The sequence below is a fragment of the Gopherus evgoodei genome, chromosome 2 (genome assembly GCF_007399415.2).
Source record: "Gopherus evgoodei ecotype Sinaloan lineage chromosome 2, rGopEvg1_v1.p, whole genome shotgun sequence".
Taxonomy (NCBI): Eukaryota; Metazoa; Chordata; order Testudines; family Testudinidae; genus Gopherus; species Gopherus evgoodei.
In genome coordinates this window covers 286,928,660-286,950,645 of record NC_044323.1, presented here as the reverse complement: position 1 = coordinate 286,950,645, position 21,986 = coordinate 286,928,660, and the positions used below count along the sequence as shown (strand labels likewise).

At 41.0% G+C, this 21,986-nt stretch overlaps 1 protein-coding gene across 1 annotated transcript in view; it reads left to right on the top strand.

Annotated features, from left to right (window-relative positions):
- The first annotated feature begins 1,254 nt into the window (after nt 1–1,254).
- The window catches only part of LOC115645073 (trafficking protein particle complex subunit 9-like), a 33,690-nt gene continuing 12,958 nt past the window's right edge, over nt 1,255–21,986 (top strand). Inside the window, exons 1-2 of the mRNA XM_030549474.1 lie at nt 1,255–1,456; nt 7,502–7,549. Coding sequence (XP_030405334.1) covers nt 1,255–1,456; nt 7,502–7,549 — 250 coding nt within the window. The remainder of the gene's footprint in view (nt 1,457–7,501; nt 7,550–21,986) is intronic.

Here is a 21,986-nt window from a genome sequence, read left to right as displayed (position 1 = left end):
ATATAAGCTTATTCTTTGCTTTTTGGCTTAGATCATGTGTAGTGCATCAGTTTTCTGTGAAACATCCTGTATTGGGGGCAGACTCAGTGATCTAATTGATCTTTTTCATTTCTAGCTGCTATAATCCTATTTATCTCAGAATGATCTGGCTTTCGTTGGTTTGTGTGACAATTTTAATTTTAACTAAGTGTATTTTTCTAATGCCTCCTTATGCCAGAGGGAAATGAAGCTACATATATTAAAAGGATGTAAACACCGGGCAAGGAGAGGGATTAGTTTGAGGATAGAACTATGGGCTATAACTAAGAGTGGTGGGAAATAATGTAGAAAAAAACATTTAAATGAATATTAAGAAAGTTTTGACAATAAGATCTATTAGACTGTGGAATCGTTTCCTAAAGGAAGTGGTGAAAGCCTCATCATTTGAGACATTTAAATAGGACCGGATATGACATTAGAAATATTACTATATATGAACCAATTTTGCATTTGTAGCTCCATATAGAAGTTCTAGCTTGTAACTGTATGATCTATCTAGGTGTTATCCATCTCTTCTCACGCCTCTACCCAGATCCATCAGTGGAACTGAAAAAAGCATACAGAATAGAAAAGAAATTATAGTAAGAGGTAGGATTATCTAACACTTAAGGCTCAAGGCTCTGAATTTCTCTCTCCACATGCTGGAAAGGAGGACCACAGCCACTCTCTGGCTGGCACTCAAGGAACTGGTGAAAACTAAAAAATTTTCTTGTTTACAGTAATACTATTTTTCAGAAGGAAAAGGTAAAAGATTCTGCATTCATTCGAAGTTGTACCTTTAGCTTTGTTATATAATGGCTAATGTGTCAATACATTATAATTAAAAATGTGATGCAATGGAACTTTGATACTTAACTTGAGAGACGAGTCCTTAATTTGTAACTTAGTGCTCATTAGCAGCCTTTTTTAATATGGTTATTATGATTAATTTGCATTACGGTGGCACCCAGAGACACCAGTCAGGATTTGGAGCCTATGGTGCTAGACGCTGTAGAAACACAAAGTAAAAGATGATCCATGCCCCAAAGAACTTACAGTCTAGTTAAGACAAGATGCAACAAGGTGGGCATAACAAGCAATGGGTACAAACTGGGGAGGGAAAACCAGTAGGGACATGTCTATATATTGGCCAAATAAAATAAAGAGCAGAAATATCTAATGGTCATCTTCCTTGCCATTATCTTTTAGTGGTTTCCCATAGGCATCAAGACAGGCATGGGTGATGAGGAGGTATCTGAAGGCAAACAAGTTTCTTTATGCACTTGTTTGGAAAGAATGGAAGAAAGCGTCGAGATTTTTATGGAAGAAGTAGACAAAATGGTGATAGAGGCTGGTATTGCTGGAAGGACAGGGTGTGACAAGATAAGACACAAGGGCAAACAAGCGTGGACAGGCAGAGTTTTGAATGGCCTTAAAGGTAAAGATCAGATGTTTGTAGCTGATGCAGTGGACAATAGAAGCCAGTGGAAGGATTCAAAGCAATAGTGACACGGTCAGAAGGATGGGCTAGGAAGTGATCTTAGCAGAAGCATTTTGAGTGGATCGGAGGGAAGCAAGGTGCAAATTATTTTACAAAACCAAACTTTTTGAGAATTCAGCTAAGCTCTATTGGTCTTTTCCTCAGCATGTGTTCACTGGCTACTGACTTCACTGGCCACTGGTGTCTATATGTTAAGTATGTAGTATCTGCTTTAAATAGGAAACTATTTCTGCAGCATTAATTTCAGTGCTGCCAACTAAATGGAACTGTGATAGCATTGTTCTATAGGTAGTGGAGTCAGACAACCCAGTCAGACAAATAAACAAATTTTTAGCCTTTGGAGAGAAGAGCAATTCTGAAATTTTTATTTTGCGATCTGAGAGAGAGAGATCTCTTTCAGAGCTATTAGGACTCAATTCTCTTATCTACTATTACCTTGTTTGCAACAGTTCTCTTTCTCTTAGGGGGCTTAGTGACTTGAAAAGCAACCATCATTATAATAGCAACTCTGCTCATTATTGCAAGCAGCCTGCAGCCAAACTTTAGCTATTTTATTAATTAACAGCCGTGTTGCTCTCCCTTGGAAATCTCAGTAGAAAGGCCATCTGTGTCATTGCCCGGCAGAAACTATTCAGCAGTCAGAGCCAGAAATGGCAGGTGGTTGTCCAGAGCTGTAAATAAAGTCTGTATCATGTTCTTCCTTTTCTCACCAGGATTTGTGGAGGAGGAGAAGGAAATTTTTTGTTAGGTTTGAGGGTTGTGCATATTCTAAAGCCTGGCCCAGAGATCAGTAATAAAGGACTATGTTTATAAACAATGTCGGAGAAGATTACTATCCCCACCCCCCGCAAAAGTACATACTCTTGTGGAAGATTTAAGTATTTATGATTCTACTGATAGAATTTTGAGTGCTATGGAATGTGTGAGGTTGCCAAGTGTAGTAACATTATCAGGCAAATGCAGTTTGCTCAGAATAAGGTTTTGTTTAAATATTTCAGTGCAAAGCATGGAACTGAGTCTTGCAGTGATCTCAGATGTGTTTTCCATAGTGATTCTGTCACACTGGCATTCAAATATTTTGTTTTATTGTGATTCCATGGGTGCTCAGTGCTCTAGAAAATTTGCTGTATGAAATATTCTTGCATGGTCAGGGGGAAGGGCTAGATAAACTATAGGCTTTTTTTGATCTGAAACTTTTGTGGCTCTGTGGCAATTAGAAATAGTCCAAAATATATTAAGCAATAATATTTTTGTGTCTAGAAAAGCTGTTACTGGCCTGGGATCAATTTTTCCACATGCTGGTTGCAGGCAGGAATAATAACTATCATAAGTTATATCAGGGAGCTAATACCAAATAAAAATACAGATCTTTCAAATGGCCAATGAACACAAAAAACTCACACAGCTCCCCACCTCACATGCATCAGTTTTGCCTTTTGATGATAAATTCCTGTCGGTTACAATGCCAAATGTGTTGTACGTTACATCTGAAAGACGTTCTACCCTTACGTTTTGGCGGACTGTAAGCAGGACTGACCTCTGACCTAAGGATCCCTTATCAAAATTTCCCTCCATGAATTCCTGGCCAGGTTTCCTGCAGTTTTACTTTGCGGAGTAGACTTTCCAATTAATTAATATGGGCCCATTGGCATAGTACAGGGTGGGGGAAAAGTGGACTGGATAACCTGTTAAGATTCTTCTAACTTATGTTAGATTCTTCTAACTTATGAATTTTAAATCTCATGTTAGTGGGACATATTTTTTTAATGCATTGATGTGGTTTTGTATGTTAAGGAGGGCAGAGAGAGTAGTTTTGAAACTTGGGGGAGGAGGAGGGTAGAATGTCATCTTAAGTACTGACACATCTCCCACTGGGCTATACTGTAAGTAACTCCTTGTTATGGGAGAATACTCAGTTCCACTGCTAACATTCGCCTTTCAGGAAGTTCACTTTCCACATTATTGTCAGTAATAGGTGTCTGAGGCAATATACTGTAGCAGATACTGACTTCTCTTCCTGGACAAATCCTTAAATTAAGTAGCAATAGGTCAAACTTGCCTGACTTTTCAAATAATTAACAATTATATTGGTTTTCACTGTATGTTTTAGAGAGAAGTCTCCAGGCCACCAGAGGAAGAGATGATATTCTCATAAATCAATGCTAAAAGATAAGTGTCAGAGAACGTGGACCTTTGCTCTTACAAAGCAGTTTTCCACCAAGCAACCATACAGCAGAATTTGAAATTAGCGTCTCACTAGAAATGACAATTGGCAAAGGTGGTTTGTTTTTTTTCATGGCTCCAGGTTGGCAAGGCTGTTATCTGGAACTGACCATTCTGGTCACTCCACTGCTTTTATTATAGGTTTTCAGTTTTTGTTTTTATTTTTTTGTTGCTTGTAGGCTCCACCAGGAAATGTGAAAATAGCATTTACTTCAGCACAAAAGTTTCACCTTTTCCATTTGATGAACACTGAGGGTGACATTCAGTTGAGGCCTTGGTCAACCAAGAGCGGGAGCGGCAACCTCCCTTCTGCCAGGAGGCAGGCTGTACAAAGCTAACACTGCTAAAAAAAAAAAAAAGTGCATGTCACTGAACAGGAATGGAAGCAGCAACTGTTCTGCCTGTTCCTTCAAGGGCCAGCAGGGCCCCTCTGCAGCACCTGTTTGGAATTAAAGCCGTCCTCCTATTGGGGTGAATCACAAATGGAGTATAAGAAGTGCTCTGGTGCAGGATGGGAGGAGCGTAATTTATAAAATTATGTGGAAGAGTGTGATCATTTTGGGCCAGGAATTGTGGTTTCTTTTCTGTTTGTACACTACCTAGCATATTGTGGCTGCTACCAGTAGCAAATGAATGAGTATAATATGTGCAGAGGAGAGAGTGAAGAAGTGATAATGCAGTGAAAGGTGAGCTCGAGAAGGGAAGAAGAGAGAGCAGAAATGGATGAGAAGTGCTTTTACATCTCTAAACAGTCATTTCTATCATTTTTCTAAAAATCTGAATTTGCATTTTGTGGAACTTGATTTGGAGCATGAATTTTTCCCAGATTTTCAGACCCCATTGTATGGTTTCCGAGATTTTCAGACCCCATTGTATGGTTTTGCTATAACTGCTGTTTCTTGTAAAATGCTTTCAAAATCAGGTTTGTGATGAAGATGAACAAAACACTTTCACCTGTGATTTTCAGTTTTTGTTTTTTTTTTTAAGATTCAGAATGTTCCATGAACCATCTTGGAGCTTGATTTTCATGAAATCTGGTCCTAATTTCAGCCCCTATATCACAAACTAAATTTGTGGCCATTTTACTGAATGAGAGTCTAGAATTCTAGAAACAAAGTGTTGTATTTAATAACTTGCACTGACGTAGCATTTTTCTAGCCTAGTTTCTCGCCACAGGAAAAAGTTAATTTAATCTTTGTCTTGCACATGCCGTGCACACACACCATAAGACTGGGTATTAATGTTCTCTTTTTACAGAGGGATAAACCAAGACACAGAAAATTGATTTGCCTAAGATCACAGAAGAATTATAGCTAAGAATAGAGCCTAGCTCTCCTGACTCCCTGTCTTGTGCCTTAACCTCTGCTTTTATCCCCAAATGAGGTATGTGAAGTGAAGCAGGAAGACAGAAGAATGGAAAGCTGGTGACATAAAACTGACTCTGAATCCAGCTGACAGTGTCACATCTGTGAAGAGGATGACAAAGAATCTTCTCCACTACACAGTTGGCAAAATTTTGACTAGCAGAAGTGTTCTGAATAGTGAGCAGGCTAATAACTGGCTTATTGCTGCCATCTGTGATAAAGGGTGACCCAGTTGCACGCAAATAGAAGTTTGAAAGCACTAAGGGAAATCTGGCCCATTAAATGCAGAACTGACCTTGTGCCTCTTCCCTGGTGAAAACAAGTGGGAGAGCCCCTTATCCCACTCTTCATCAAGGGGCATCAGTTCCTTGCCCAGACGGCAATCTACTGGCCACCTTGTTGGTCATGATATTTCAGCTGATTCTTAAAGAAGCATCACTCAGTGCCAATGATTGTGACAACTTGCCTTCCTTTGTCCATCATTCACTTCTTGAGCAGGTCACCATGAATATACTAGACCCTTCCCAGTGAGATTTTAATATAAATTATGGCATAGAAGTGCCACTAGTAGTTCATCTTGTTATGGCTATGGATAGGGGGAAAAGCATTATGCTTATATTTCACATTCTGGCAATGACCTTTGACACTGCTAATCATAAGGTGGTGCTGACTCACCTACAAGACCTACCAGGAGTGGATGTAGCCATATTAAATTGGTTCTAGTCATTCCTCTTTCCTCACCAAAGGCACCTGCCCTTAACATCCAGATGGTGCATAGTGACAGATCTCATAGACTTTAAGGCCAGAAGAGATCATCGTTATCATCTAGTCTGACCTCCTACACATTGTAGACCACAGAACCTAACCCCCCACTCTTGTAGTGGGCCCAAAACCTCTGGCTGAGTTACTGAAGTTCTCAAATCTTGATCTAAAGACCTCAAGTAACATAGAAACTCCCATTTACTCTAATTCAGACCAGCAATTGACCTGTGCCCCACACTGCAGAGGAAGGCAAAAAACAAAACAATAATAGGGTATTTGCTAACCTGACATGGGGGTTACATGCATGACATGCATTCCTGACTGCAAATATGGTAATCAGTTACTTTGCTGCTTTTACAGTTAGACCCTGACCATTTCGTCAGGACCCACCAGTCAGGCACCTGTGAAAGAATTCTCTGTAATAACTCAGTCTTCCCCATCTAGTTTCTCATCTCTGCCATTGGAGATATTTGCTAATAGCAGTCGCAGATTGGCCATTTGCTATTGTAAGCAACTTCATTATACCATCCATTTCATAAATTTGTCAGTCTCAGTCTTGAAACATGTTAGGATTTTTGCCCCCACTCTCCCCTTGGAACGCTGTTCCAGGACTTCATTGATGGTTAGTAGCCTTTGTCTCATTTCAAGCCTAAACTTATTGATGGTCAGTTTATACCTTTTTGTTCTTGTGCCAACACTGGCCCTTAACTTAAATAACTCCTCCCTCTCCCTTATGTTTCCCTCTCCCTTATGTTTATCCCTTGGATGAATTTATAGAAAGCAAGCATATCTCCCCTCAGCCTTTGTTTTGTTAGGCTAAATAAGCCAAGCTCCTTAAGTCTCCTCTCGTAAGATAGTATCAGAGGGGTAGCCGTGTTAATCTGGATCTGTAAAAAGTAACAGAGTCCTGTGGCGCCTTATAGACTAACAGACATATTGGAGCATGGCATGCATCTGATGAAGTGGGTATTCACCCACGAAAGCTTATTCTCCAATACATCTGTTAGTCTATAAGGTACCACAGGACTCTTTGTCACTCTTGTAAGATAGGTTCTCCATTCCTCTGATCTCCCACTAGCCCTTCTCTGTTCCTGTTTGTTTGAATTCGTCTTTCCTAAACATGGGCAATGAGAATTGCAAACAGTAGTCCAGATGCGGTGTCACCCATGCCTTTGTATAATGGTAGTAACACTCCACTACCTCTGCTAGAAATAGTTCATCTGATTGCCTAGGATTACATTAGCCCTTTACACAGCCGCATCACATTGGTGACTCATAGTCATTTTGTAATTGATCAATACACCCAGGTCTTTTTCCTCCTCCTGTTGCTTCCTCCTCTGGTAAGTCCCCAGCTTAGAGCAAATTTAATCGCATTTCTATTACTCCAGTTTTCAAGGTCATCCAAATCTCTCTATATGATATTCTGGTCCAACTCCATATTGACATTAACTCCCAACTTTGTGTCATCTGCAAATTTTATTAGCACACTCCTACTTTTTGTGCCAAGGTCATTCATGAAAAAGTTAAATAAGAATGATCCCAAGACTGATGCTTGAGGAACTCCATTAGTAACCTCCCTCCAGCCAGCCAGTTCACCTTTCAACCTGAACCATTGAAGTCTCTCTTTAACCAGTGTCTTACCCATCTTTTGATTCTCATCTTAATCCCGCTCCTCTCCAATGTAACTAATAAGTTCCCATGTGGGACTGTATCAAATCCTTTACTGAAATCCAGATAGAATAAAGCTACTGCATTTGCTTTATCTAGAAAATCAGTTATCTTCTTGAAGAAAATGATCAGACAGATCTGGCATGATCTACCTTTTGTAACATTATGTTGTATTTTATCCGAATTACCATTTACCTCTACATCCTTAACTACTCTCTTTCAAAATGTGTTCTAAGCATACAGTTGAGGTCAAACTAAAAGGCCTTTCTTAAAGGTCACTTTTTTCCCCTTTCTTAAATATAGGTCTTATATTTGCAATGCTGTTGGATCTTTACTGGTGCTAGAAATATACATATATACTAGAAGTGGCAATAAACGTCTATTTCCATCTTTATTTAAGAGGATTACATCTATTCTTCTCATGGTTCACTGGAATATCAGTTGCAACCCTGAATACTGGCTCCACTTGTTCTGCATAAACTCATATCAACAGCGCTTCTCTGGTTTAACCATCTGCGTGGACTGTTTTGATGCCAGCACAAAGACCGTTCTTGAGGAGCATTAGGGTTATAGCGTGTGGACCTCAGTGTAGATCCTATGCAAGGCCTGAGTGTTTTAGGTGGCTTTATTCTGGCCCTATCAGCTAGAGCAAAGTTCTCATCTATGGTATGACTTAGAATTTGTTTTTTTCTTGCTGCCATCTGGACATTTGAAATCAGTTCCAAAACTGGGTTTTTTAGCTAAAACTCCTGTACAGTCTGCATTTATTGTACTCCGTGAGCTGAGTCAGAGGCCATGTTTTGCTATGTAGACTGCAATATCTGTTTAGCAACTTTATGTATGCTTGAAAAATATTTCATTTTTATTCCATGAGCTTTCGTGGGTGAATACCCACTTCCTCAGATGCATGTAATGGAAATATCCAGGGGCAGGTATATATATGTGTGCTAGCAAGCAAGCTAGAGATAACGAGGTCAGTTCAATCAGGGAGGATGAGGCCCTGTTCTAGCAGTTGAGGTGTGAAAACCAAGAGAGGAGAAACTGGTTCTGTAATTGGCAAGCCATTCACAGTCTTTGTTCAATCCTGAGCTGATGGTGTCAAATTTGCAGATGAACTGAAGCTCAGCAGTTTCTCTTTGAAGTCTGGTCCTGAAGTTTTTTTGCTGCAGGATGGCCACCTTAAGGTCTGCTATAGTGTGGCCAGGGAGGTTGAAGTGCTCTCCTACAGGTTTTTGTATATTGCCATTCCTAATGTCTGATTTGTCTCCATTTATCCTTTTCCGTAGAGACTGTCCAGTTTGGCCGATGTACATAGCAGAGGGGCATTGCTGGCATATGATGGCGTATATTACATTGGTGGATGTGCAGGTGAATGAACCAGTGATGGTGCGGCTGATCTAGTTAGGTCCTGTGATGGTGTCGCTGGTGTAGATATGTGGGCAGAGTTGGCATCGAGGTTTGTTGCATGGATTGGTTCCTGAGCTAGAGTTATTATGGTGTGGTGTGCAGTTACTGGTGAGAATATGTTTCAGGTTGGCAGGTTGTCTGTGGGCAAGGATTGGCCTGCCACCCAAGGCCTGTGAAAGTGTGGGATCATTGTCCAGGATGGGTTGTAGATCCTTGATGATGCGTTGGAGGGGTTTTAGCTGGGGGCTGTATGTGATGGCCAGTGGAGTCCTGCTGGTTTCTCTCTTGGGTTTGTCTTGCAGTAGGAGGCTTCTGGGTACACGTCTGGCTCTGTTGATCTGTTTCCTTATTTCCTCATGCGGGTATTGTAGTTTTGAGAATGCTTGGTGGAGATTTTGTAGGTGTTGGTCTCTGTCTGAGGGGTTAGAGCAGATGCGGTTGTACCTCAGTGCTTGGCTGTAGACAATGGATCGTGTGATGTGCCCGGGATGGAAGCTGGAGGCATGAAGGTAGGCATAGCGGTCGGTGGGTTTTCGATATAGGGTGGTGTTAATGTGACCATCACTTATTTGCACCGTGGTGTCAAGAAAGTGGACCTCCCGTGTAGATTGGTCCAGGCTGAGGTTGATGGTGGGGTGGAAGCTGTTGAAATCATGGTGGAATTTTTCCAGAGTCTCCTTCCCATGGGTCCAGATGATGAAGATGTCATCAATGTAGCGTAGATAGAGAAGGGGTGTGAGTGGACGAGAGCTGAGGAAGCGTTGTTCCAGGTCGGCCATGAAGATATTGGCATATTGTGGGGCCATGCGGGTGCCCATAGCAGTGCCACTGATCTGGAGATATATATTGTCATCAAATTTGAAATAGTTGTGTGTAAGTATAAAGGCACAGAGCTCAGCAGCCAGTTGTGCTGTGGCATCATCAGGGATGGTGTTCCTGACAGCTTGTATTCCATCTGTGTGTGGGATGTTTGTGTAGAGAGCCTCTACATCCATGGTGGCTAGGATGGTGTTTTCTGGGAGGTCACCAATGCATTGTAGTTTCCTCAGGAAATCAGTGGTGTCGCGGAGATAGCTGGGAGTGCTGGTGGCATAGGGTCTGAGTGGAGAGTCCATATATCCAGACAGTCCTTCAGTGAGAGTGCCAATGCCCGAGATGATGGGGCGTCCAGGATTTCCGGGTTTGTGGATCTTGGGTAGTAGATAGAATAACCCTGGTCGGGGCTCTAGGGGTATGTTGATTTCTTCTGGAGTTAGTGTAGGGAGTGTCCTGAGTAGATGCTGTAGTTTCTTAGTGTATTCCTCAGTGGGATCTGAGGGAAGTGGCCTGTAGAATTTGGTATTGGAGAGTTGTCTGGCTGCCTCCTTTTGATAGTCAGACCTGTTCATGATGACAACGGCACCTCCTTTATCAGCCTCTTTGATGATAATGTCAGGGTGGTTTCTGAGGCTGTGGATGGCATTGCGTTCTGCACGGCTTAGGTTGTGAGGCAAGCGATGTTGTTGTTCCACGATTTCTGCCTGTGCACGCCGGCGGAAGCATTCAATGTATAGGTCCAGGCTGTCATTTCGACCCTCAGGAGGAGTCCATGTGGAGTACTTTTTCTTGTGCTGTTGGTGGGAGGGCACCCGTGTATCAGTGCACTGTTCAGTGTTGTCCTGGAAGTATTCTTTGAGTCGGAGACGGCGAAAGTAGGCTTCCAGATTGCCACAGAACTGTATCATGTTGGTGCGGGTGGCAGGGCAGAAAGAGAGTCCCCGAGATAGGACAGACTTTTCTTCTGGGCTGAGTGTGTAGTTGGATAGATTGACGATATTGCTGGGTGGGTTAGGGGTACCACTATTGTGGCCCCATGTGGCAGGTAGGAGTTTAGACAGCTTACAGTCCTTTTTCCTTTGAAGAGAGGTGAAGTGAGTAATGTAGATCTCCTGTCTTATTCTAGTGAAGTCCGTTTGTATAGAAGTTTGGTTATTAATGAGAGTCTCCAGGTTGGAGAGCTCTTTTTTGATGTTTTCCTGTTTGCTGTATAGGATGCTGATCAGGTGGTTCCTCAGTTTTTTTGATAGAGTATGACATAATCTCTCACTGTGGTCCGTGTAGTATGTAGATAGCAGTGGATTTTTTACCTTTAGTCCATTTGGTATGATGTCCATCCGTTTGCATTTGGAAAGGAAGATGATATCTGTCTGTATTTGTGCAAGTTTCTTCATGAGGTTGATGGATTTCCATTCCATACGGCTAAATGCAGTGCCTTGCATGGTGTCAAGTATCAGACACCACGGTGCAAATAAGTGATGGTCACATTAACACCACCCTATATCGAAAACCCACCGACCGCTATGCCTACCTTCATGCCTCCAGCTTCCATCCCGGGCACATCACACGATCCATTGTCTACAGCCAAGCACTGAGGTACAACCGCATCTGCTCTAACCCCTCAGACAGAGACCAACACCTACAAAATCTCCACCAAGCATTCTCAAAACTACAATACCCGCATGAGGAAATAAGGAAACAGATCAACAGAGCCAGACGTGTACCCAGAAGCCTCCTACTGCAAGACAAACCCAAGAGAGAAACCAGCAGGACTCCACTGGCCATCACATACAGCCTCCAGCTAAAACCCCTCCAACGCATCATCAAGGATCTACAACCCATCCTGGACAATAATCCCACACTTTCACAGGCCTTGGGTGGCAGGCCAATCCTTGCCCACAGACAACCTGCCAACCTGAAACATATTCTCACCAGTAACTGCACACCACACCATAATAACTCTAGCTCAGGAACCAATCCATGCAACAAACCTCGATGCCAACTCTGCCCACATATCTACACCAGCGACACCATCACAGGACCTAACCAGATCAGCCGCACCATCACTGGTTCATTCACCTGCACATCCACCAATGTAATATACGCCATCATATGCCAGCAATGCCCCTCTGCTATGTACATCGGCCAAACTGGACAGTCTCTACGGAAAAGGATAAATGGAGACAAATCAGACATTAGGAATGGCAATATACAAAAACCTGTAGGAGAGCACTTCAACCTCCCTGGCCACACTATAGCAGACCTTAAGGTGGCCATCCTGCAGCAAAAAAACTTCAGGACCAGACTTCAAAGAGAAACTGCTGAGCTTCAGTTCATCTGCAAATTTGACACCATCAGCTCAGGATTGAACAAAGACTGTGAATGGCTTGCCAATTACAGAACCAGTTTCTCCTCTCTTGGTTTTCACACCTCAACTGCTAGAACAGGGCCTCATCCTCCCTGATTGAACTGACCTCGTTATCTCTAGCTTGCTTGCTAGCACACATATATATACCTGCCCCTGGATATTTCCATTACATGCATCTGAGGAAGTGGGTATTCACCCACGAAAGCTCATGCTCCAAAACGTCTGTTAGTCTATAAGGTGCCACAGGATTCTTTGCTGCTTTTACAGATCCAGACTAACACGGCTACCCTCTGATACTTCATTTTTATTGTGATTTATTGTGTATTATATTCTGAAAACCTACCTCTTCTGAGTTGTTTGCCACATTATTATGCTCTTCTGTGATCTTGAAAATCGTGTCTGCAATTCATGCACTTTCCTTTGCCACTAACCATGACAAAGCCAGTGATGGAAATGGGTTAGAGAAAACTTATTTTGCTATATAGCACTTTAGAAAAGGCATTGGCCTCATTTCATTCTGGGTCAGTCAGCACAGTAAAATGTGAATATAGATTACGAGGAGCATTCTCACGAAGTCTCTATCATCCCACAATTGACTGCCTGCTTAGTTCTTTTAATTCATTCTCTTGTTTGTACCGCAGGTGGGCAAAGGGCAGGCTTTCCCACAAATTAATCTTGGAAAAGACAAACTACACAATAGAACGGTTAACTGCTAAGGTGCTCTGCACTCTGTGAAATCAGAAATAGTCTTGGGAACTTTTCCCAATATGTTACTGTTCATTTTACATACTTTCTAACCAGGTCACAGACTTGCCTTCGCTGTTTGATTTCCACAGTAGCTATGTAAGAACATAGCCTGAACTTGTATTAGAGGCTATTACATAGCAGAACAAAACACCATTAAACTGAAAACATTTTTCAGTTTAGGAAGGACCAGACCGCCAACAAAATGACTTTTTACAATGTGAGACTTCATGTTGAACTCTGTTTTTAGTTTAGATCCCAGATTTGCAGTTGTGGAGATGAAAATCCTCTCTCATCCCAAGGGCAGGTCCCACTTGAATGGCAGCAGTGCAGATTTTCCAACACTGCCTACCAATGTGCCTGCTCAGGAAGAACCATTTCTGGGGCTGAGAGGGTAACTAAGGGCATGTCTACACTTCCCTGACATTTGGGCTATGGGGGTATAAACTGCTCCATGCGATCAGCCTCCCCAGCGGCAATTTACATTGCGGTACATGCTGCAGCTCACACCCCTGTAGTCTGAATTTTCGGGCAATGTAGACATGCCCTTAGTCTCCATAGCATTCAATTGTTGGTCTCTCTGCTAAGACTAGACAGAAATGTACTAATTCTGGTGGAAGAAAGGGAGTGTTTGAAGCTTGGCCCGCCAGGAGAAGACAAACCTCTCCAAGTGAAAAGAGAGGGAAAAACAATCCTCACATCTAAAACTAACTATACTAAACACCAACCTACAACTATAAACTACCTGACTGCAATGAAAACAGAAGGCTGAGGACATCTAGACAGACTCACTAGGGTTCCATCTCAGGCTACAGTGGTAGAGAAGGAACCATGGGCGGTTTGCCCATGCACCCCTATATAACCTCAGTGTCTGCCACAAGGAGGCATAAGACTCATGTGTGGGCCAGACGGACACTGGTAGCTTGAAATCTCTGATCAAGGATTCAAGCGGTGCATGTGCACCTCAAGTGGAGCACCCATGGGGACACTACTCGAGTAAGGATTTATGTTCCTTATTAAAACTCATTTCTCTTGGGCTAGCCTCCAGTCACAGTTCTGAAGTCTGTTAAGTACCTCATTGCAGATCCTCAGATGGTATAAATCAATGATGTTCAATTGACTTTTACAGAGCTGCTCCAGTTTACACCCGCTGAGAATTTAGAGAATTAGGTGTAGAGAGAGTGCCTATTTTTCAGATGAAGTAAAAAGAAGTGTGCATGCCCTGTTTAATCATCAATAAAGTGTAGGTTATTTGACAAAGTGGCACGCTAGTCCAGAAAGATGCTATGAATCGATCATTAAATCTTTCCAGAATTTGGTTTCTGAAGCATTTTAATCTCCATTTTCTGTAACTTTCTGCATTTTGGAAACTCTCTTCTCCATTTCTTACAAGCTTTGTTTACACATTTATTTGACAGAAGTGAACAATTTAAACTTCTGAAAGACTGCCTTTTATATCAGACCTAAGACAACATTTCTAATCATTTGTTGCTAACTATTGCATTTTGTGTATTTCATCTGCTGTGGATTGGCAAGGGTTAATAGTCTCTCTGTTCTCTGGTTATGCATCTGTCTCTCTCTAGCAGGTACAACAGACACAATATTGTGTTTCTGCAGATAAGCTGATATCCTTGTCCTGTCCGCCCACTAAGTACTGCACAAATAATTCTTAGAAAAGAGGCCTAATGAACCACCACACAACACTGATTTGCACATAATTGTATCTGCCATTTAAAAGCCACTGATAAAGGGACAGAATTGTATACTTGTTCTTTCCTAATTTTTTTTCCACTGTTTTCTGTGGAAGAAACCCAGTTTTAAATTTTAGCTAAGAATGATTTTGCCTCCCAGCTGGCCAATTAAAAATAGAGAAGTATGCTGGAACGATTTCCAACACTAGATGGGTGAAGCTGAAGGCATGTATAGCAGCCTCTGAGTTCATAGAGGATTTAATTCTCTACTCTCCATAGCTAGGCTGATTTTTTTTTTCTGATGTATTTAGTTTGTCAATTTATTTAAACCCAAACTTTTCTTTCTTTCTATATTTCACCAGGCTCATGTCTGAGCCCTTGAGTGCTGGGAAGAAAGACTTTAACTCTCTTATAAAAGAGTTCTCTTTCTTTTAATAGCATTATGTGTATTCCAATTTATTTTTTGTTAAGGCTGGGTTTCTTTTTAACCTTTCCTCCTCCTCGATGTGTGTCTTATAAATCCCCAGCTTTTACATTTAGTTCTGCATTGGGCTTGGTACTGTAAGGAGCTTCTGCTAACAAAAGCTAGCAGATTGAAATGACCCACTATGAACCGACATGGAGATTTGAAAAGCTTACAATTAAGAATGAATGGGGGTTTTTTGCAGCCAGCATGGGAGTAGAACACATTGCCCTACAATCTTATAAGCATAGATCTCCTTCAGGAGTCAGGTTCACATCTCGCTCTCACTGGGTATTTTAAGCATTTGTGTCTCTATATAAAGTACTGCTAATGTGTGGTCAGATTGAGAAACTCCTGATTGCTATTTGCGTTATACTGTGGACTTCCTCTGTGCCTTGGTACTTAATCTTGTGGTATCTCAGTTTCCCCATTTAGAAAATGGGGATAATTCCCACCTTTTTGCCTCACAAGATTGCCTTGAGACTTGCTTAATTAATGTTTCCAAACATAGTGTTCTTTAAGGAGACATTATTATTTATACCTACATTGCAGAGGCTCCTGGAGGCCTCGAAGATGTCAGGGCACTAGCATGCTAGGCACTGGAAATGACAGTCCCTGCCCCAAAGAGCTTACAAGTCTAAAAGATGACTCATAACAGGTGGATGGGGAGGAGGAGAATGGAAAACAGAGTAACAAAAATAATAGGCTATTTTAACCTAGATTAGCTGTGTGCACAGTTCATAGCTAATGAGTAGCCATGATCACAAATCACCACTGATGTAGCTGATAAGAGATGGCAGATTTCTGTATGCATTACAACAGAAATGAATTTAAAATAGGGTGCTGAGGAAGAATAAGGTGGCTGTTTACTGGCTTTGACTGGGAGCTTTTCCCACATGTAAGGAACAGAATAGGTGAAAGCATTTATGTGGATATCGGAGAAGTGGACAAACCAGCAATCAAAGCTGCCATTGGGCTGGTAAATAGAGTGGAGTTAAACCGTGGAGAGGCTTGAATAGTAGAACCATAAATGTATGTGTGTGATAGAAGAGGGAGAGCCAGAAAAGGGTCTTCAAGAGAGGAGGGACATAATCAGAGTTATAGACTCGGAAGATGATCTTTGCAGCAGCATTTTGAATGGACTGGAAAGATAGAAGTTTGTAGATGTCAAGACCAGAGGGGGAAAGTTCAGTAGCTCAGAAGTTCAGAAAGACCAGAGAGGGGAAAGTTCAGTAGCTGAGTTTTGGGAATGTCAAGTTCCAGTTGATGGCTTGACATCAGCAAGATGATGATAGAAAGACAGGCCAAAACATTAGTTTGGGTAGAAGGAGAAAGTTCTGGAATAGCAAGCTAGAGTTGTCATAGAGATTTTCTGTTACCAGTGAGTTCAGTTGTTCTTCACTGGTTTTTACCAGCCATGAGGAACACATATCCATTTCACAACTGATGACCCCAACCTTTCTCAGGGATTCCAATGCTTCATTATGTATAAGGGGACCAAACTCATTCAGGTGGCTGGACAGTTTCTTGCTTTATTTGATTGGATTTAGAATGTTCTGTTCTAACAAGTTTGGGGGAGGGATAGCTCAGTGGTTTGAGCATTGGCCTGCTAAACCCAGGGTTGTGAGTTCAATCCTTGAGGGGGCCACTTAGGGATCTGGGGCAAAAATCAGTACTTGGTCCTGCTAGTGAAGGCAGGGGGCTGGACTCAATGACCTTTCAAGGTCCCTTCCAGCTCTAGGAGATAGGGATATCTCCAATTATTATTTTATTATTGATACCTTATATTCAGTTGTACTGTTCTGCAACGTACGGTTAAAGCTGTTCTCAGCAGTCACTGCATGGCTATGGTGTTTGGTTACATTGTACAGGTTGACTAGCTGGTTTCCTCTTCAGAAGTAGTGTGCCAGCCATTCTGGTAGAGATGAGGGTTCTTTTAGCTGCGTGACTATGGTGTAGTCCTACAAGAAATCATGGTGCTGTTGGTAAGTGGATTTGAAATGGGTTTGGAGGAAGGTCAGGTTTTAAAAGCAAGGGATGATACAGTTTGGTCAGATCCAAGGAATAGTAATGCCACAGAAATTATGGTCTGATAATTTTCCACACGTCTGTCTGGATTTACTATGTGATGTTTTGGTGCAACAGCAGTAACAAAAAACAAAAACGTGAAAGAATTTAACTGAACCCACTAAGTGAGACCTCGAGCAATTTAGAATTAGTAGATGGAACATTTTACCTCTAAGCCTTTCTGTGAAATGCAAGGAAACTTCATTAAGAATGCCTAGAAATTTGTTTAAAATACACACAGTAAATACCATAAATGGCCTCTCTCTTCTTTAGCAGTTCTGGGCTATAGACCTAAGCCATGTGTAGTCTGGTAACCACATGCCCCACCTTACCTTTTTTAGAGTGCTGAGGTAGGATGATTTGTCCCTGAATAAAACCCTTTAATATCTCCAATTAATTCCAGCTCATTGAGTTTCAATCATGGCTGGGCTAAACTAGCCCTATGAGGCTTGGTGTCTTAGTGCTCATATTTACACAGTCGCTGAGATGCAGTAAATCATCTACTTGCCTGTTAATAAGGAGTTATGCATTACCTTTAACAGGGCTCTGGAAAAAGGCTGCTGTGTTAACGTAATTTTTTCTCGCAATCTTGACATCTGATCTAGTGTTTCCTGGCTCCCCTGTAACACACACACAAAATGTATCTTCAGAACATCTACTGGCCACTTTGTTAACATATTCACTGTCACTATATTGCTTTCTTAAAATATTCTTACTATGTGTTTCTGTATGTCTATGCAGAGATGTCTCTGTTTTCTGTCTTTCTCCGTGTATTCTTGAAGTCCTTCTCACTTTAGACAACTCCAGATTCCATAGGGACTTTCCATCCCAAAGGATCCCAAAATTATAAAAGAAAAACTAAATGAAAAATAGTGATTTGTGGCATACAGTGCCACATCTAAGTGTAGAGCACATAGCAGTAGTACACTGCAGTTGAGATCAGGTAATGAAGATTACTGTATCTACTTGAAATTACTGTATCTAGGGAGAATTTAGGTAGGTAATGTAATGTTTAGAATGTAATGACCAGAGGCAGAATTTAGACCTGCATACTGGTAGTAACGTCCTTTCTTTTTGCACATACAGAAAGCTCAGCTGTATGTCTCATCTGTAAGACAACCCCCTCCTGCTGTACAGTATCCCCTATGTTGCTGGTGTTGAGTACTCACTCAGAGGAAATGTATCACTTTCTGAATCACTATCGCTGTTTCCTGAAGCACTTAAGGGTTTCTTGGAGGTCTCCAATCAAAATGCTATCCTGCCCAATTCTTCTTAGAGATCAGACAGGCTTCCAGCACAGCTTGGTATGGCTGCCGACCATTTTGTTCTGCATTTAATCACAAGTCATGCCACCATCACTTGTCACAGGAGAACTTTATGGTTCTCCTCTCTAGAGCCAGTCAATGTCGCCCCTCACCATCATCATTATGGAGATACACAAAGAGGGTGAAAGCCTTGTACAGTAAAAGCTATGTTATCTTGCACTTTGCCAACTGGAAAGCTCTAGAAACTTGCATTTCTGATATCTCCCAATACAAATCTTCAATCTAGTAACTGGGACCAATGCTGTAGCTAACTGGAATAGATTCCGAAGCTATTTGGGACTAGGGATGTAAAAGGTTAAATGGTTAACTGGCGCTGACTGTTCCATGGCAGCGGGACACCAGCCCCGGAGGGACCCTAGCCTGCCACCAGAGCGACATCGGTTAACGTTTAACTGGTTAAACAAGATAATTTAATCATTTAACCAGTTAACTTTTTAAACCACTATTTACATCCCTTTTTGGGACCCAGGTGTTTCCGAGAGCAGTTGGACTACGCTCCAGTTAGCTGAGAAGAGCCAAATGCTGTTTGTATTTACCATGGTGATCGGTTGGTTTATTACTTGGTGTATTTTCCTGTGTTTATCATAAAATATCAACACCACCCTACCATTATGACATCCAAAATACCAGCAAAAAGCAAAGGACAGAAACGTAATAGAGTTGTGTTGACATTAAAACAGAAAATAGATATTTGTGCGTGTCTTGAAAAGGGTGAGAATAGAAATGTTTATTCATTTTATTGTATTCTAATTCTTTGAAAATTGGTAATCCATTGGTAAGTATAACTCTTAGTTGGCCGGAATTTTTGACTAACTGGCACCCTCCATTCCCCCAACATGCCAGATAACAAAGCTTTTACTGTATATGGTTACATAGCCTTTGGAGAGAAATCATAGCATTTTCTTTTGAATAAACTACAGGTTAAGTCATATTTTAAGCCATATTCTACCACATTATGGGCTTATTCCTAGAATATTTCTTGTACAAAAGAAATATTTTATGCTAGTACTATACAGCATAATATTATACAGTGCAATCCAACGTATCACTGTGTGAGTTTACTTTGTCTAGAACTTAGCACCTGTTGGTTGTTTTTTTTTGCAAAGCAGTGCAAGGAATCAATGAAAAGAAGTAGCTCTGCCATAAGCAAGCTATAGGAATAATGTTTTCAAAGGCCTTAAAGCATATGTGAATTATACGATATGGAATTTTCAGAATATGGGCATAGTATCTGTTAGCTTGACCTGTGTAGCAGTTGATCAAAAGGATCTTTCTGCAAACCTGCTTGCAATGAGCAAATAAAAGTGGTTGGCCTACATTCAGATATGAGGATTATTTAAACAAACTGGGACTGTCCCACAGAAACTATCAAAAGAAATTTAGACTCACTTAGGAAAAAAAAAAGTCCATGGGTGCTTTAAAATTAAAGGGATCTGCTTTTGAGCCTTTAGATTAGGACTTGACACAAGCAGTAAAACTCTGAACTGGTTTTCACTTTGATAGCAAATACCTTTTTCATCTAGATGAAATTTCTGGCAAACCATCAGATGACAAGTCATCCTGACTGCCAGAGGAGAAGTGAGTGTGATCAACTTGCCAGAAATTTCATCTAGATGAGAAAGGTACATTACAGAATGCATAAACACCATCAAACCCTACCACCAAAATACCTAAAGATTAAACAGAAGGAATACGCTAGTTTCTTAAAATAAATCTGTGGTTCATATGTGGTCAGATGTATCTAAATTTCCAGTTAAAAGTTTGAGCCAGCTAGCACCCAAAGCACAGTTTTTGTTAGTGCTTTTCTTTCCAGCTAGCATAACCCTGGCATTTAGCTTTAATTGAAGAAGATTGTACTACATCCAAATGTTTATAATAGAGATCGAACAGCACTGCAACTGAACGCCGATCAAGTGTCTGCTGCGGGTAAACTTGGGAATTAAATTGAACATTAGTATTATAGTGATGAGGGGGAAGAAAGCTTACTCAGTCCTAGTGAACAAGTTTGAAAAATAAAGCAATCCTTTTGAAACAGAGCCTCAGGGAACATAAAGGCTGCCTTCATCCATTGTCAGCATAGACGAAAGAACAGATACAAACTGAGAATGTTTCTGGGATAATTGTAATCAGACCAGTCAAGATCTATCTTCAGCAGACCAGCCACTGTGGATGACTGATTAAATAGAAAAATAGTGACAAGTATCAAAGATTGCTCACTGCTTACTTTGCTGCCACAATGTTTTAAATGGTGTATTTCTTTTTAATTACTTGTGGAAGAAATAAAATGACTAATTCAATTTTAAAATGTTTTGTGTATGGGAAAGATTGCCAGAAATCAGGCAGCTAGGAAGGATTATGAAATTGATTGGCTGTTTCAGTAGTTAATCTTAGCGGTTTATCATTTATTTACTACACCTAGTCCCCTGTTCTCCACATTGTATGTTTTCAGAAGTGTGACTGTTATGTCACTTGAAGGACTCTGGCTCAATTGTTGGAATTTTCAGAAAGTTAGATTGGCTTTGTCTAGGCTTTAGAATCATCCCATCTCAAAAGATCTGATCTAAAGATGTACTGAGCACCTTTGTAGTTGCTCTGACTTCAATAGGGAGCTGAGAACATTTAGCATTTTACAGCATAAGGCTTGGAATGGTCAATTCTAAGGATAAAATCCTAGCACAATTTCAAACTATTACTATATAAACAGCTATGCATGTTTATGCATGGTATAGTTGTTGGCTTCCATGGAGTAATGTTGTGGATGAATTTAGCTCAATATTTTTTCTATATTACAGTGAATGAACCGAAGGATGTTGCTCCAAGTTAAAATGGTTGGGCTTGGTATGAGAAACTGATCTCAAACACATACAGTAGAATTTATACAAATACATGTGATGCTTTCATGTTATTAAATAATCATTTGGCCCGTGCTTGAAGAGCATGACCAGGAACATAGAAGCAATAGGTTTTTATTAATATCTTTTGTTTGGCTTTATCCAGCTATGAAAATACTGCAGGCCTCATAATGGACAAACGAACATAACCAACCCTATTTCTCAATGTGTAAATGATCTGCACCATCCGTTTGGAAAATGAAGGGGAAATGCTCTGCATAGAGAGACAGAAGCAATGCTTGGGTTTGATTATTGAATAAGGTACTTACAGGAGTTCAAAAGAGCTTGGAATGTGGGAAGAATACTGCGCAGTACCTGAACACTCCTCTGTCAAAACTGCTTACTCAAAATGAAATAAGAGGCTGCCAGAAACTGTTTCTGACTTGACGCATAAAAGGAGGGACAAGGTACTTGCTTAATCTAAAACTGCCAGACAGGAGAATCAGCTTGAATCAAACAGCGGGTCTGTTTGTGGTAGGATGATTTCTCTCCATCCTGAGATTTCTCCATTTTCTTTTGTTTTTTAAGTATATATAACCAGGGTCAAACTGATTTGTTCAATGTATTTGCAAATGGGATTTTTCTCTGTGTGCTCCTGAGCTTTCCCTATACAAATCTGAACAAATGTTACCCCTTGGGAAAGGAGAAGATGGAAACAGTTCCAGTCTGGCCCTTAGA